The 14,442-nt window shown below is 36.1% G+C and overlaps 2 protein-coding genes across 13 annotated transcripts in view; one reads left to right on the forward strand and one right to left on the reverse strand.

Moving 5' to 3' along the window:
- The window catches only part of LOC136265214 (uncharacterized), a 272,681-nt gene that overhangs the window by 35,293 nt on the left and 222,946 nt on the right, over positions 1-14,442 (forward strand). The gene's annotated exons all lie outside the window — the stretch shown is intronic.
- Positions 1-14,442, reverse strand: part of LOC136265205 (adhesion G protein-coupled receptor E2-like) — a 53,182-nt gene that overhangs the window by 14,786 nt on the left and 23,954 nt on the right. For 6 of the 7 annotated variants that reach the window (XM_066060058.1, XM_066060056.1, XM_066060057.1 and 3 more), the window contains 23 exons: positions 8,945-9,040; positions 8,793-8,891; positions 8,511-8,602; positions 8,306-8,460; positions 8,205-8,253; positions 8,069-8,137; positions 7,891-8,011; positions 7,690-7,809; positions 7,578-7,644; positions 7,386-7,500; positions 7,264-7,334; positions 7,077-7,206; positions 6,922-7,022; positions 6,722-6,833; positions 6,514-6,670; positions 6,072-6,138; positions 5,952-6,018; positions 5,290-5,387; positions 4,532-4,658; positions 4,441-4,482; positions 4,106-4,165; positions 4,015-4,054; positions 3,554-3,959 (listed from right to left, as the gene is read on the reverse strand). In XM_066060058.1, coding sequence (XP_065916130.1) covers positions 3,865-3,959; positions 4,015-4,054; positions 4,106-4,165; positions 4,441-4,482; positions 4,532-4,658; positions 5,290-5,387; positions 5,952-6,018; positions 6,072-6,138; positions 6,514-6,670; positions 6,722-6,833; positions 6,922-7,022; positions 7,077-7,206; positions 7,264-7,334; positions 7,386-7,500; positions 7,578-7,644; positions 7,690-7,809; positions 7,891-8,011; positions 8,069-8,137; positions 8,205-8,253; positions 8,306-8,460; positions 8,511-8,602; positions 8,793-8,891; positions 8,945-9,040 — 2,150 coding nt within the window. In that variant the 3' untranslated portion in view covers positions 3,554-3,864. Of the gene's footprint in view, positions 1-2,408; positions 2,493-3,553; positions 3,960-4,014; positions 4,055-4,105; positions 4,166-4,440; positions 4,483-4,531; positions 4,659-5,289; positions 5,388-5,951; positions 6,019-6,071; positions 6,139-6,513; positions 6,671-6,721; positions 6,834-6,921; positions 7,023-7,076; positions 7,207-7,263; positions 7,335-7,385; positions 7,501-7,577; positions 7,645-7,689; positions 7,810-7,890; positions 8,012-8,068; positions 8,138-8,204; positions 8,254-8,305; positions 8,461-8,510; positions 8,603-8,792; positions 8,892-8,944; positions 9,041-14,442 lie in introns of those variants that run through there. The other variant, XM_066060055.1, reaches the window with a different exon arrangement.

Genomic DNA, 14,442 nt, shown 5'->3' on the forward strand with positions numbered 1-14,442 from the left:
GTAGGGAGTTCATGCAACTATGGAAAGAGATAGTTCAGCTAGAAAAAATCACCTTGTAGAGTTCAGCTACAAAGAAACCACCATGTAGAGAGTTCAGCTACAAACAAATCGCCCTGTGGAGAGATCAATAGAAGAAGTTACCTTGCAAAGAGTTCAGCTACAAAGAAATCATCATGTAGAGAGTTCAGATACAAACAAATCTCCCTGTAGAGAGATTAGCTAGAAGAAGTTACCTTGTAGAGAGTTCAGCTACAAAGAAACCATCATGTAGAGAGTTCAGCTACAAACAAATCTCCCTGTAGAGAGATCAGCTAGAAGAAGTTACCTTGTAGAGAGTTCGGTTTCAAACAAATCACACTGTAGAAAGATCAGCTAGAAGAGGTCACCTTGTAGAGTATTCAGTTACAAAAAAACCACCATGTAGAGAGCTCAGCTACAAACTAGTGACCTTGTAGAGACATCAGCTAGAAGAAGGTACCTTGTAGAGAGTTCAGCTACAAAGAAACCATTCTTTAAAGAGCTCAGCTGCAAACAAATCACCTGTAAAGAATTCAGCTACAAATAAATCACCCTGTAGAAAGATGAGCTAGAAAAAGTTACCTTGTAGAGAGTTCAGTTACAAAGAAACCACCATGTAGAGAATTCAGCTACAAACTAGTGACCCTGTAAAGACATCAACTAGAAGAAGTTACCTTGAGAGAGTTCAGCTACAAAGAAACCATTATTTAAAGAGCTCAGCTGCAAACAAATCACCTATACAGAATTCAGCTACAAACAAATCGCCATGTAGAGAGATCAGCTAGAAGAAGTTAACTTGTAGAGAGTTCAGCTACAAAGAAACCATCATTTAGAGAGTTCAGCTTCAAACAAATCACCTGTAGAGAGTTCAGCTACAAACAAATCTCCCTGTAGAGAGATCAGCTAGAAGAAGTTACCTTGTAGATCGTTCAGCTACAAACAAATCACCCTGTAGAGAGATCAGCTAGAAGAAGTTACCTTGTAGAGAGTTCAGCTACAAAGAAACCACCATGTAGAGAGTTCAGCTGCAAAGAAATCACCCTGTATAAAATTCTGCCATGAACAAATTGCCCTGTAGAAAGATCAGTTAGAAGAAGTTACCTTGTAGAGAGTTCAGCTACAAAGAAACCATTCTGTAAAGAGCTCAGCTGCAAACAAATCACCTGTACAGAATTCATCTACAAACAAATCACCCTGTAGAGAGATCAGCTAGAAGAAGTTAACTTGTAGAGAGTTCAGCTACAAAGAAACCATCATTTAGAAAGTTCAGCTTCAAACAAATCACCTGTAGAGAGTTCAGTTACAAACAAATCTCCCTGTAGAGAGATCAGCTAGAAGAAGTTACCTTGTAGAGAGTGAAGCTACAAACAAATCACCCTATTGAAACATCAGCTAGAAGAAGTCAACTTGTAGAAAGTTCAGTTACAAAAAAACCACCATGTAGAGAGTTCAGCTACAAACTAGCCACCTTGTAGAGACATCAGCTAGAAAAGTTACCTTGTAGAGAGTTCAGCTACAAAGAAACCATTCTGTAAAGAGCTCAGCTGCAAACAAATCACCTGTACAGAATTCAGCTACAAACAAATCACCCTGTAGAGAGATCAGCTAGAAGAAATTACCTTGTAGATAGTTCAGCTACAAACAAATCTCCCTATAGAGAGATCAGCTAGAAGAAATTACTTTGTAGAGAGTTCAGCTACACAGAAACCATTCTGTAAAGAGCTCAGCTGCAAAACAAATCACCTGTACAGAATTCAGCTACAAACAAATCACCCTGTAGAGAGATCAGCTAGACGATATTACCTTGTAGATAGTTCAGCTACAAACAAATCACCCTGTAGAAAGATCAGTTAGAAGAAGTTACCTTTTAGAGAGTTCAGCTACAAAGAAACCATTTTGTAAAGAGCTCAGCTGCAAACAAATCACCTGTACAGAATTCAGCTACAAACAAATCACCCTGTAGAGAGATCAGCTAGAAGAAATTACCTTGTAGATAGTTCAGCTACAAACAAATCACGCTGTAGAAAGATCAGTTCGAAGAAGTTACTTTGTAGAGATTTCAGCTACAAAGAAACCATTTTGTAAAGAGCTCAGCTGCAAACACATCGCCTGTACAGAATTCAGCTACGAACAAATCACCCTGTAGAGAGATCAGCTAGAAGAAGTTACCTTGTAGATAGTTCAGCTACAAACAAATCTCCCTGTAGAGAGATCAGCTAGAAGAAATTGCCTTGTAGAGAGTTCAGCTACAAAGAAACCATCATGTGGAGAGTTCAGCTGCAAAGAAATCACCACTGCCCAAATTTCAAGGCAATAGCTCTTTCCAATCTGAAGTTATCAATTGTCAAAGTTGGCAAATTGGATGTGTGTGGAAGGCCCCTTTTTGCAAATCCGGTCACATATGTATTATATATATAATTTGTACATTTACTGATAAAATATTTAAAGTATATCTACTTCATCTTTACTTCTTCCTGTAGTAAAGAAAAAAAACATAGGTTAAAAAAGTCCCAAAGCTGGCCATAGGCCGGCTTTGGGGTATACAAATGCAAAAAGAAATGAAATCTAATCCAAAACAGCCAAGCTGTAAAAAAAGTGTGCGGCCCTCAGAAAGGCTATGGTGAAAAAAGATGTGAAATCCAAGGTGGCGGCCAAGAAATGGCTGTGATGGTAGGTTAATGGTAAAAATTTTAATAACGACAATTCAGGTGAATTTTTGTGCCGCTTCACAAAATTTACCTGAATTGTCATTATTAAAATTTTTACCATTAACCTACCATCACAGCCATTTCTTGGCCGCCACCTTGGATTTCACATCTTTTTTCACCATAGCCTTTCTGAGGGCCGCACACTTTTTTTACAGCTTGGCTGTTTTGGATTAGATAATAATTATGCCTGTGGTTTGATTTCCATGGCAACAAAAAAGCATTAATTTTCTATGGAAATACTTGGCCTAGAAAGAATCATGGCTGCCTTAAAGTATTTGCCATATTCAAATTGTGCATTGGACTTATCATTATCATCTATTACGGACTCTTGATATCATCAAGAGCTATTAATTATCAATAGTGAAAACCAACCGTACAGCATAGTTTAGGTATATGGGCAGGTGAAATTAGAGCATAACTTTAGATCAGAAATGGCTTTGACAAACAAAAATTAATTAATTTCTTAGACCAATACGTTTAACTTTGGTACCATGTTACCATTAACAATGTAAATAATGCCTCAGGGAGTTAAAGACAAAAATTAGAAATTTTTGATATAAAATGGTTGTAAAGGTCACCAAAAGTCATTGGCACTAAAGTGACTAAACCCAAAAATAAGGGATTGAGTACAGTATCTGTATGTGCCAAGTTTGAACCTTTTCAATCAAAAAATTAAAATCACTAATAATATGTGAGCTATGCCGTTCTACTATTACTTTTAGAATTAATAATGTTGGTATAATTATATAGGGGCATGTGTATAACTTGCTAAGTACATAGATCTCAATTAATCAACTATATTACACCTGGTTTAATGCCACACTTACTCGATTTCAAGAATAAGGACTTAAACAGTAATCATTTTCAAGCATCAAGTGCATGTAGGTCGATTTTTGAATAGTCCCTGAATGGATTTTGGAACTGAAGTAATAAAAAAGGTATATTTACAGTATTGTTGAAATGAACCTGTGAAAAATTTCACATAACACACATCCTATATACATCATGATAGCACAAATATGACATAGTATTGTAGATCTTCTAAACATCAGTACATTGAATCTTGATGTTCCCATTATGATATTGTCCACCTTCAACCTTGATATCAACATCATGATGTTCACTGCCTGACTGTGGACTAAACTCTTTCAGAAAAATTATTGCAATCAGGTTTATCTACTGACTGTGACTGATTTGTTCCATTGCTTAGATTTCTAGTTTTCTTTGAGGTTACTAAATTACAACGCACAATATAACTATGTGACATGTAGACTGTGTCCATATGTACCTTCTCTAATCACTTTCTTTGACATATATGGTCTGCGATTCTAAAAATAACACATACTTTACTTCTGTGACCATAACGTAATTGTTCTTACAGTAAAAACAGTTGAAGTTGGTTCTTTGAAGCCAAATATTTTCTTGATCCTTGCTCTCACCTTTAAAATCAGTTTTTTTTGTCATTTAGCGCATCATGTACTTGTGACTGGATTTGCGAAAAGGGGTCTTCCACACACATCCAATTCTGGAAGACTGTAATTTAGTGTTCAAGAAACATATAAACCTCCATTCATTTAGCTATGTCGGTGCTCAATACTGACCAAATGTGAAGCCAATATCTTTTTCCAATCTGAAGTTATGAATCGTCAAAGTTGGTAATATGGTTGTCAGTGTAAGACCCATTTTCACAAATCCAGTCATTTTATGTTCACACCTTGTCATTTCTGATTACATGAAAACTGAGAAGAAATAGCCCCTATTAAATACACGTGTGTAACATTTCCAGTAATGTGTTATAACATTACCTGTAAGGAATTCAGTACAGTAAATAACCAAGCAAATACACTAGTATTTTTATTTACTGCCAGCAAACCAAATACCCAAGTCAGTCCAAGTAGTGGTAACAGTACAACAGTTGCTTTAAGCAGTGACCTATAGAGTGTACAAAAGCAGTTAGTCAAAGAAAAATGCTCAATCTACAGTAAAGAGGAATATACCAAAAGAATTCCTCAAAACAATCAATCAATACTTCAAGCTAAGGAGACGGATTTGACATACATAACTCAGCTTCTACACACAAAAAAAAATCAAACTTGTGTTTTTATCTCACAATTGGATGGCCTCATAAACTACCATATATACTATACTCTATGTCCTTTCTTCAGAAGTAACAAGTTTGTGACTTTCCTCAGATGCTATGAAACTCATTAGAGGTTTGGTACCATTCAAGGGCCATGGCTTTGTTGGAGTAGTGTTTAGCAGTAAGCCTAGGAGGGCTCCAATTAAGGGTCTTGCAGACTGAAAACTGGATCTTTGCCTTCAGTCATTTTTGGCTATCATGTGCAATATTACTACATGTACAAAAGTTGCTCAAAACAGGCATATTTTTGGAACCAGAAACTTATACACCAGTTAATAAACAGTCAAATACTTGCATTAGCATAGCATTACACATTACAATACAATGATCACTTGAGATCATCATATCTACTGACGATGTTATGTTGTGAGTTGAAGCTGAGTTTTGCCAAACCAGTTACAAATGTACATTTACATAACTAACTTTACAACAGCAATTCTTTTGGCTGTATCAGCTCTCATTTTCTGTGATTTGGTCTTGTATAACACATAAAACACCATGAACAGGATAACAGTGTTCACCTGAATACAAAGAAAGTAGACCCTGGTTAAACACACTCACACACACACACACACACACACACACACACACACACACACACACACACACACACACACACACACACACACACACACACACACACACACACACACACACACACACACACACACACAAGCAAGAGAGTATCGGCTCAATATACATACGTAACAATTACCATTGCGAATAGTTGTATAACAATTAGTCCTAAATATGTAAGCAGTGCAATACAATTTTTCTTAAATCTCAACTTCTGATCAGCAAACTTTTAATGTGATTGCTCTATATATTACAATAATGAGTGTTCTATTAGAGTATTTGAACACCATAAAAATTAATGTTTTTCTGTAATTTTGCAGAGTTATGGAGTATTCATTTGATGGTCTCCATAGATTCAGAAAACTGTGGCTTCACTGTTTTAGCCATTTACCAAGCCAATTTGGCAATTAAAACAGCATTAGCATTAGCTTGAGACAATTTCAATACATTAAATGTTTCATTCATTTAAATGACCAGTTTTACTTTCTCATGCTTAAATTTGTTCTTACGGTAACAATCAGAAGCATAGGTCCTGCAAATGCCCAAATAGTTCCATCATCAGTGGATATCCAGCAACTAGAGAGAAGAGAAACTTGTTACATTGTGCTAAGCAGTACGTTGTTCCTTACAATTCATCAGTTCCATAGTGATCGTGAGCTATTCCAACTGAAATAGCCACAATTGGTACAGGAATACCTTCAGAAATATAAACACTGCATGTTAATAATTCCTTGGTTGAGACAGGAACAGAAAGAGAAACAGTTGAAAATGGCTGATATATGTAATCATTTTATACAGGTTGAATTTTACATTACCATTCAGTCATTTGATAAAATGATTGAAAAACTCTTACAGTGTACCATAATATTTGAGCAGATAACAATTTGATGAAGAGAGTGGGCCAGCTAGTCACTACGTATATTAATTGACTAATGCACAATAATCATTCTTTTGAAAATGAAGATCGCAGCTAGAACCATTGTGTGTTGTGTGTGTTGTGTGTGTGTGTGTGTGTGTGTGTGCGTGTGTGGTGCATGCATGCTTGTGTATGCGTGTGTGTGGGCTACTTACCCCATCCGAAAATAAAATACAGCTTCTTTTTTGTGAAAGATCCCAAGTTAAACACTTTAACTAGAAATACATAAAGTAAGATTCCTTCACACAACATCCAACTGAATACTGCAGTAAATAAGTAGTGCAAGAGAGCAGCCACAACTGTACACACGACCTGTGGTCAAATGAATACAGCTAAACACCAACAATAACTTTTATTGCTTACTTTGTTGTAAGTGCCACCTTCAATTCCACCAACAAACACAAGCAAGGACAACAGGAGAGCAATTGCAAGATTGAGATGAGTGAAATTATGAGTTCCTTTTAAGATTGTGTTCCTGTAGTTTGTATACATAGCCAATATCATTGCAATAACTGTATGTATGTATACTTTAGCAAGCCATTAATACAAACTATATTTCACACCTGTATATTAGCAGTAAACATATAGCTATCACGGAGCAAACTATGGACACACTGCATCCAATGTATGACACTATTTTTAGAGCAGTTGCTTCCTCTTTGCTCTGTCACACACAGCAAATAAAATAGAATCATTATATAAAATTTTGTGTGCATACCTGTTTGCTTGTTCCTCCAGTTACGTCTACTAGTACAGCAAAGGAGGTCAAGTGAGTACTATTACAAGTAATGAAGGTATCATTTACATCAACAACCACTACATTGTTGGTATCCCATCCACCAGTGACACTGTGAGAGACATCACAATTCATTTTTAGGCATGTACATGCATGCAGGAATACGTACCCATTTTGTGTTAAAGTGAAATTCCAAAATACACATCTGAGAGTACTCACATTAGCTCCTGTAATGTTCTCCTGTGAATAAACAAATAAAGTGAGATGGCACATCTTATCAGTGTAACTTACAGCATTGTGTGGTAACATTAAAATAATTGGTTCATCAGAAGACATTGGCATGGTGGAATTCCCAACTTGACTGGAAATCACTGAACTAACTGGAACTCCTTTGTTTGGCATACTCCTAAATAATAAGCAAATATATTTGGTTACATGGTGCATGTATTACACAATTCAAGAATACTATATAGTATGACTTACAAATTCCTTGGTAAATAGTCCTCTATATTGGTGTATTCAATATGAGCAATTGGAACCATTTTGTCACCTGATAAATAAAATATTATAGCCGTTTAGCAAATAATTAAGTTACCACATGTTTCTGATCTTTCTTTAATTACACTTGCTGGTATAATAATAGCAGCATCATTTTCCACACCAATGTAACTAACAGTTTCGAGGTTAGATGCATTTCTCTTCTCAACTGAAATAGCTAACAAAATAAATAATACACCAAATAAGCTAGGTAAAAAACCACATACACACATCACAAGAAAAAAAATTATTTTTGTACCTAAATTTTTTTCTTTAAATTTCATACTGTTATTTCCAATGGTACTATTGATGTTACTAGCTAACAGTATGCCAAGTCTTTCCGTAATAACTATCAACTGTTGATTCTCTGTGCGGTTTACCTGCAATGATATACAATGATACAGCAGTGATTATTATAAAAAATAGTATATGCTTACTTCCATTAACTGTAGATAACCAGGTTTATTACTGGAGTGGAGCAAATTGCTGTGGAGACCCACTGAAGTCTGCATGTATACATGTATATTGAATAATTATATAATATGATCAGTCACAGTTAAGCCCATTACTTACATTAATAAAACCATCCATATTTAATGTATCCGTGTTATTTTCAACAGCACTAAATGTGAAGTAATGAATGGTTGATATGGTGAACACATCATGCAACTCACTCTAAAATATTTCTATTTATAACATTAACAGATTTCAGATCAAGAGGGAATATAGAATATGATCCCGGCGTGACTAGTTTAGCCAATTCCGTTTGTATTTTGTGTGCCATTCCAGGAAGTGCTTCATCACTAGAATTAACCAGTAGTGACGAGTTCTTATAGTGATAAAGATGATACTGGCCTTAGTTACATTATTAACTTGTACCTTTTCCAGTTCTTGATACACAACACTCCAACACTTCTTAACATTTGCTACTTCCCATTTACCTGATGAGTTGCATAGCCGTGATGCACAACCTGTGTAACAAATTCATTGCAAAAGTGAATCCTGGTAGCTACCCAATGAATTTTATACTTGGGCTTGGAATTTATGTAAATAAGGCCTCCAAAATTTTCACCTCAAATATTTATACACACTTATCTGCTACATGTTATGTAGTCAAGGAAACCTAGGTATATATGTAATTTATTTGAATTTGTATAGTACCTGTTCCATTTGGACAGCATCTCATAACTGTTTTATTACGTATTGCACCCGGCCATTCAATTCCAAACTCCTTATCTGTTTCTGCCTGGCAGACAGGATCTGGAAGTACCATCTATACGTACATTAGACTTCAGGTACAAAATATAACTTACTTGCTGGATCAGATGAGAAGGTACAAGTGTCTTCAGACATATTCCCAGTATAGTCAATCATTCCATTATTAGGAGCAGTAAGTGATGGGCATGACACTGAGGATTGTAGACAGAAACTATACATATTTACCCAATAAATAATACATCTCAGATATGCAGTACTAGACAACAAGCCAGGTAATGATTCAGGGTTTGTGATGAGCCCTCTAGGGGGGCCTGGGGGCATGCCTCCCCAGGAAAATTTTGAATTTTTAGTGTTTGTAAACCACATTCTGAAGCAAATTTAGCACTTTAAAAGAGTAAATTTTAAGATATTGCTTCATATATACACTGACTTTTATAACTTCCCTAGCTGTCACACTACCTTTCTACATGGTGTAAAGTCTAATTTCGTTTATACAGTTGATCAGGTTTTTACAGGCTTTGCCTTCTTACCTGTACCCCCAATAATAATAATAACCTACCACTCAGCAGAGCTGGAAGAACCTCCACTACACTGGTCATCACGTGCTTCAATCATTAGATGCACGAATATAATAGAGGATAAACAAGTGGTAACATGAAGTTGGCTGCACATCCTTTTACTGCATTAAAGGTTAGAATGGTTGGTGTCTATAAATTAGTGTATGTCATGACGACGCAACTACTATACGGAGCTACCTTATTAGTGTGTACCTATATTAGCTTAGCTAGGCATGTGCTCACATGACTGGCTAAGTTGGGCTGTAAAAATCTGCTACAGCAGTGGCCGTAGTGCTTCCACCGGCCCTGATTAACATAACTCCTGTTTGAAATGAAACACTTATCATCTGGTTACTCTGATTTTCATTCTTAATTTAGACTTCATGTGCTTTTGTTTTCTTCTACAGTGTGTTAAAGATAATGGTGTAGAGTAACCTTCAGCTATGAAAAGTAGTTTAACTGTTAGAACTCTTGACATAACATGTAAGAGTTGTGGTTAGGTTGGAGATTTAAAATCCTTGTCTGGTGGCATGTTTTCTTCTTTTTTATTTATAAATTTTATATAGTTAGAATCCTGTGTTTTAAAGCCTAAACTACAACTTGTTATCATAGCTTGATAATTGTTGGCAAACAAGAAATGTAGTTGTTAATTACTAGAAACTTACACCTCCCTCGTGACTGTTGATATGACCATGTATAATCATGAGGCCATTATGCTCTTAAAGTTGAGCATTATGCTTTTGATTGTATAGTGCTCAAAAATAAAATATTATGCTTTCGCAAAATTATGCCACCATCATTGGCCAATAATGACAGTTTATTGCTATATTCAGTGGCGTAGTCAGGAATAAAGTTTTACTGAGGTAAAGTTTATGCATTGACCAAATTGAGAGGGTCTGACACAACTGATCCACAAACACTTTCAAGTTTGGTATTTGCAGGTTGACTGGTTGGATGGAAGAAACTGTTTCAGAAGACTCTGAGCATTTTTCTACATGTCATAAATAATGTTCAACCTTAGTTAATGCTACAGCTTAGTTAATGCTACAGTATACCATGCTTCGATTATGAAACTAGCTATTTCACTCAGCACAAAAAGCTGACTTATTTCGGAGATATTCTTAGAAGTCAGGCTATCCATAGACTGCAATGGAGGTCATACGTAGTCATGCACACTATACTTTATATTGATCTGTTGTGATATTTAAGTCGGAGATTATCTCTTTCATGTGATATTCAGCTGCATGTCAAGCTAGGAGTATGATGGAATGCTCCTTTGAGGAAAATTTTGAAAATAATTATATGCTTTGAAAAAAAGTTTTTAATTGTAGTGCTAATGCATCAGGGGTGGATCTAGGATTAATAAAAAGGAGGGGCTAACTGAAGGTACTAACCTCTTGGGTGGAGGTGTGTGAAGTACACCTCCCAGCATGTGAAGCATGCTGGAACTAGGGGGGTCTGGGGGCATGCCCCCCCCCCCCCCCCCCCCCCCCCAGGAAAATTTTTGAAAAATATATGCTAAAATACTACAGTTTGGAGACATTTCCACATAAAATGCATATTTCTGCCTGTAGATATTTTATATACTGTATACTGCCTTCAGATTATAGGTATGGCTCTCTGCAGCATTTATTAATGGAAAGGTTTGTGTAGCTAGGTTCAGACAGCCAAGCACATGATGCACAACAATAGGTACATGTTAGAATAATAATGCTGAAACTGGAAAATTTTGAAATTTGAATGATACGAGATTGAATCTGAGAGCATTTCCAATGGAACTTGTGTACCTGAATTAAGTATTGCCATCCATAACAACTACACAAGTAAATGAATCAAGCCTTTTAAACAGACCAAAGCATTTAATTGTATGTATAGGTACAGGTAGAATTGGAAAAATTCCATAACAGAACCATCCACTGAATGTTCTATTAGAGTAGTTAGGTGACTGCTCTACTAGAGTATCTCAATCTTATACAACTTCCATGCTGATTCTGGTCCTTGTTGCATAACCTTTAGCATAAATCCACTGATAATACCTTGAAAATGTTTATAAGGTGGATTTAGGAGTATTTGTATTATTAGTGATCATATAATTATGTTAAACTATAATTTCATTATAATACTCAGCATATTGATCAAGTAAAGCCATATGAAGGGGGGGGCTTCAGCCCCCAAAGCCCCCCCCCCCCCCCGGATCTGCCCCTGTGCATGATGTGATCAATTCAGTAGCTCAATGTAGTGCCATGCAGTTGACTCATTGGAAAGTAATTTAAAGACAATCAGTATAAAAGTAAATGATTTAGACCAAGCAGTGTAATGAGAACAGTGGCTATAATCTGTACTGAGAGTACATTTGGATGGCTGTTCTATTAGAGTATCTCGACCTTTTTGATACAAATTCAAGTAGCTGAAAAGTGGTTCAGCCAATGCCAGGCTTTGTCACCGTGGGCTCAGGCCCTGCTTAGTACTACAGCCACATGGATTCTATTATGTGTGGTACGGTAATGCTGTTTTAGTAAACGTTTGAGTAGAAAATTAGGGGTGCCACTGAAAACTCAGGCTGCTCAGCCTGAATTGTTAAGCATTTTTTTACTGAGGCAGCTGACTCGGTTGCCTCAATGGTAGCTACGCCATTGTATATTAGTCCATTTACATTTTTGTTTCAGCTTCAAATAGTTTTAGGGTCATTCCATGTCAAATCAACAAGGAATTTAGGGTCACCTCTCGGATTTTGACGAAACTTGGTGTGTTTGTAGTACCTGTGGTGCTTATCACTCATGCTAATTTTTAGCTCCATACATTCGATAGTTTCTGATTTATGGCCACAAATATTTTGAACATTCCATGAAAATTTGGTCCATCTCTAGTTATAAAATTGATTGTAACTTTGCACTGTGTAAATATTTTTAAACACAATTTTCACTGATGGAAGACTGTTGATTGACCTTTCCAGTGATCCCTAAATTATGGGATATCTACTTAATTATGGTTCAAAAGTACTTCATTGAAAACTTTAATCCTTTATATTTTGAAAAATGCTGCTTGAAATTTTTCAAATTCTTTTGAGAATAATGATTGGGTCATAGTCTATGTTTGATAAAATGTTTGTGGTGGGACCACAATAGGCTCAAGAGATATAATGAATTGTGTTGTGGTATGCGGTGGAATTTGCAGTCTATTATTGATGTATTGGAGTGTACACCTCCAATAACCACTCACAACAAGGCCATGCCTAGTTTGTCTTACAGAGTGAAGGTGTCTAGGTACATTGCAACCTGTATTAGTGACCACCTGTATTGAAAGACCATCTATGTGCTGCAGTTAATTTATATTTTAATTGGATCTTAATGTATAGCACCAAAGCATCAATCTTTTCTAGCAAATCCAAAAATGGTCCTTATTAGACAGGTTGACTATAAATGAGATCATCATGCATCCATCTCTTCAGTTATACCTTATTTATTCAGTAAAATCTTGCTGTAGTGCACTTACATACATATCCCCACTCTGCACTATTCAAGTTATGTACATGGCTGCATAGGTACAACAGACCTCCTCAAAAAGGATATCTGGGTACCTTGATAACCTCATGATCTTACTTTATAACTGTACGTACATTTTGGACCCAAGACAAGTCTGTGGTTTCTCAAAAAAGAGCACTTCGTCAATGGTCCAGGGAATAGAAGAGTTACACTATATACAGTAGATGTATTACTTGTACCAAGAGTTTTTTATATTATTAACACTTGCTCAATGCGTGATTTATAGTACTGTAATTACTAACATTAATGGTTTTTCAAAGTATTTTGTGTTCACGTTTTGAGATCAGTACAGGTAAATGTTCAATATGTGGTCAACATGTTTATTTCCTATGTGAGTATGTGTATGAATTTATGACTTGATCTTCAAAGTGGCCGTGAATGTAAAGTAATGTAGTAATTAATTTCACACATTAAGGTACAATTAATGCATGTATATGGTAAAACCCCTCCATTGCTAGGAGTACATATAATAAAGTGCTCATATTACAGAAGCCACAGAAGTATCTTGGTCTAAACGTATGTGCACCGCTAGAGTGGGAGTACAGTGTATAAACAGGTGTCCTGGTTATCAAGGTATCCAGGTATCCCTTCTGAGGAGTTCTGTTGTGTGTACCTATGCAGCCACATACGAAACTTAAATATGGCTAAGTCCACCACAAAGGGATTCAACTTAATAAAGAAGGTACTTGTGAAGAGATGGTACAACATTTACATGATGTTTATGGACACATGGTGGTAAGATCTATAATTTATAGTCAACCTGTCTAATAAGGACCATTGATGCTTTGGTGCTATACATCAATGAAGTATAACTTAACTGCAGCACATAGATGGCCTTTCAATACAGGTGGTCACTAATACAGGTTGCAATGTACCTAGACACCTTCACTCTGTAAGACAAACTTGGCATGGCCTTGCTGTGAGTGGTTATTGGAGGTGTACACTCCAATACAGCAATAATGGACTGCAAATTCCAGCGCATACCACAACATAATTCATTATATCTCTTGAGCCCATTGTGGTCCCACCACAAAAATTTTATCAAACATAGACTATGACCCAATCATTATTCACAAAAGATTTTGAAAAATTTCAAGCGGCATTTTTCAAAATATAAAGGATTAAAGTTTTCAATGAAGTACTTTTGAACCATAATTAAGTAGATATCCCATAATTTAGGGATCACTGGAAAGGTCAATCAACAGTCTTCCATCAGTGAAAATTGTGTTTAAAAATATTTACACAGTGCAAAGTTACAATCAATTTTATAACTAGAGATGGACCAAATTTTCATGGAATATTCAAAATGTTTGTGGCCATAAATCAGAAACTATGGAATGTATGGAGCTAAAAATTAGCATGAGTGATAAGCACCACAGGTACTACAAACACACCAAGTTTCGTCAAAATCTGAGAGGTGACCCTAAATTCCTTGTTGATTTGACATGGAATAGGCCATTTACTAAATATGTGTTTCATTGCTACGTATGTACC

The sequence above is a fragment of the Dysidea avara genome, chromosome 8 (genome assembly GCF_963678975.1).
Source record: "Dysidea avara chromosome 8, odDysAvar1.4, whole genome shotgun sequence".
NCBI lineage: Eukaryota > Metazoa > Porifera > Demospongiae > Dictyoceratida > Dysideidae > Dysidea > Dysidea avara.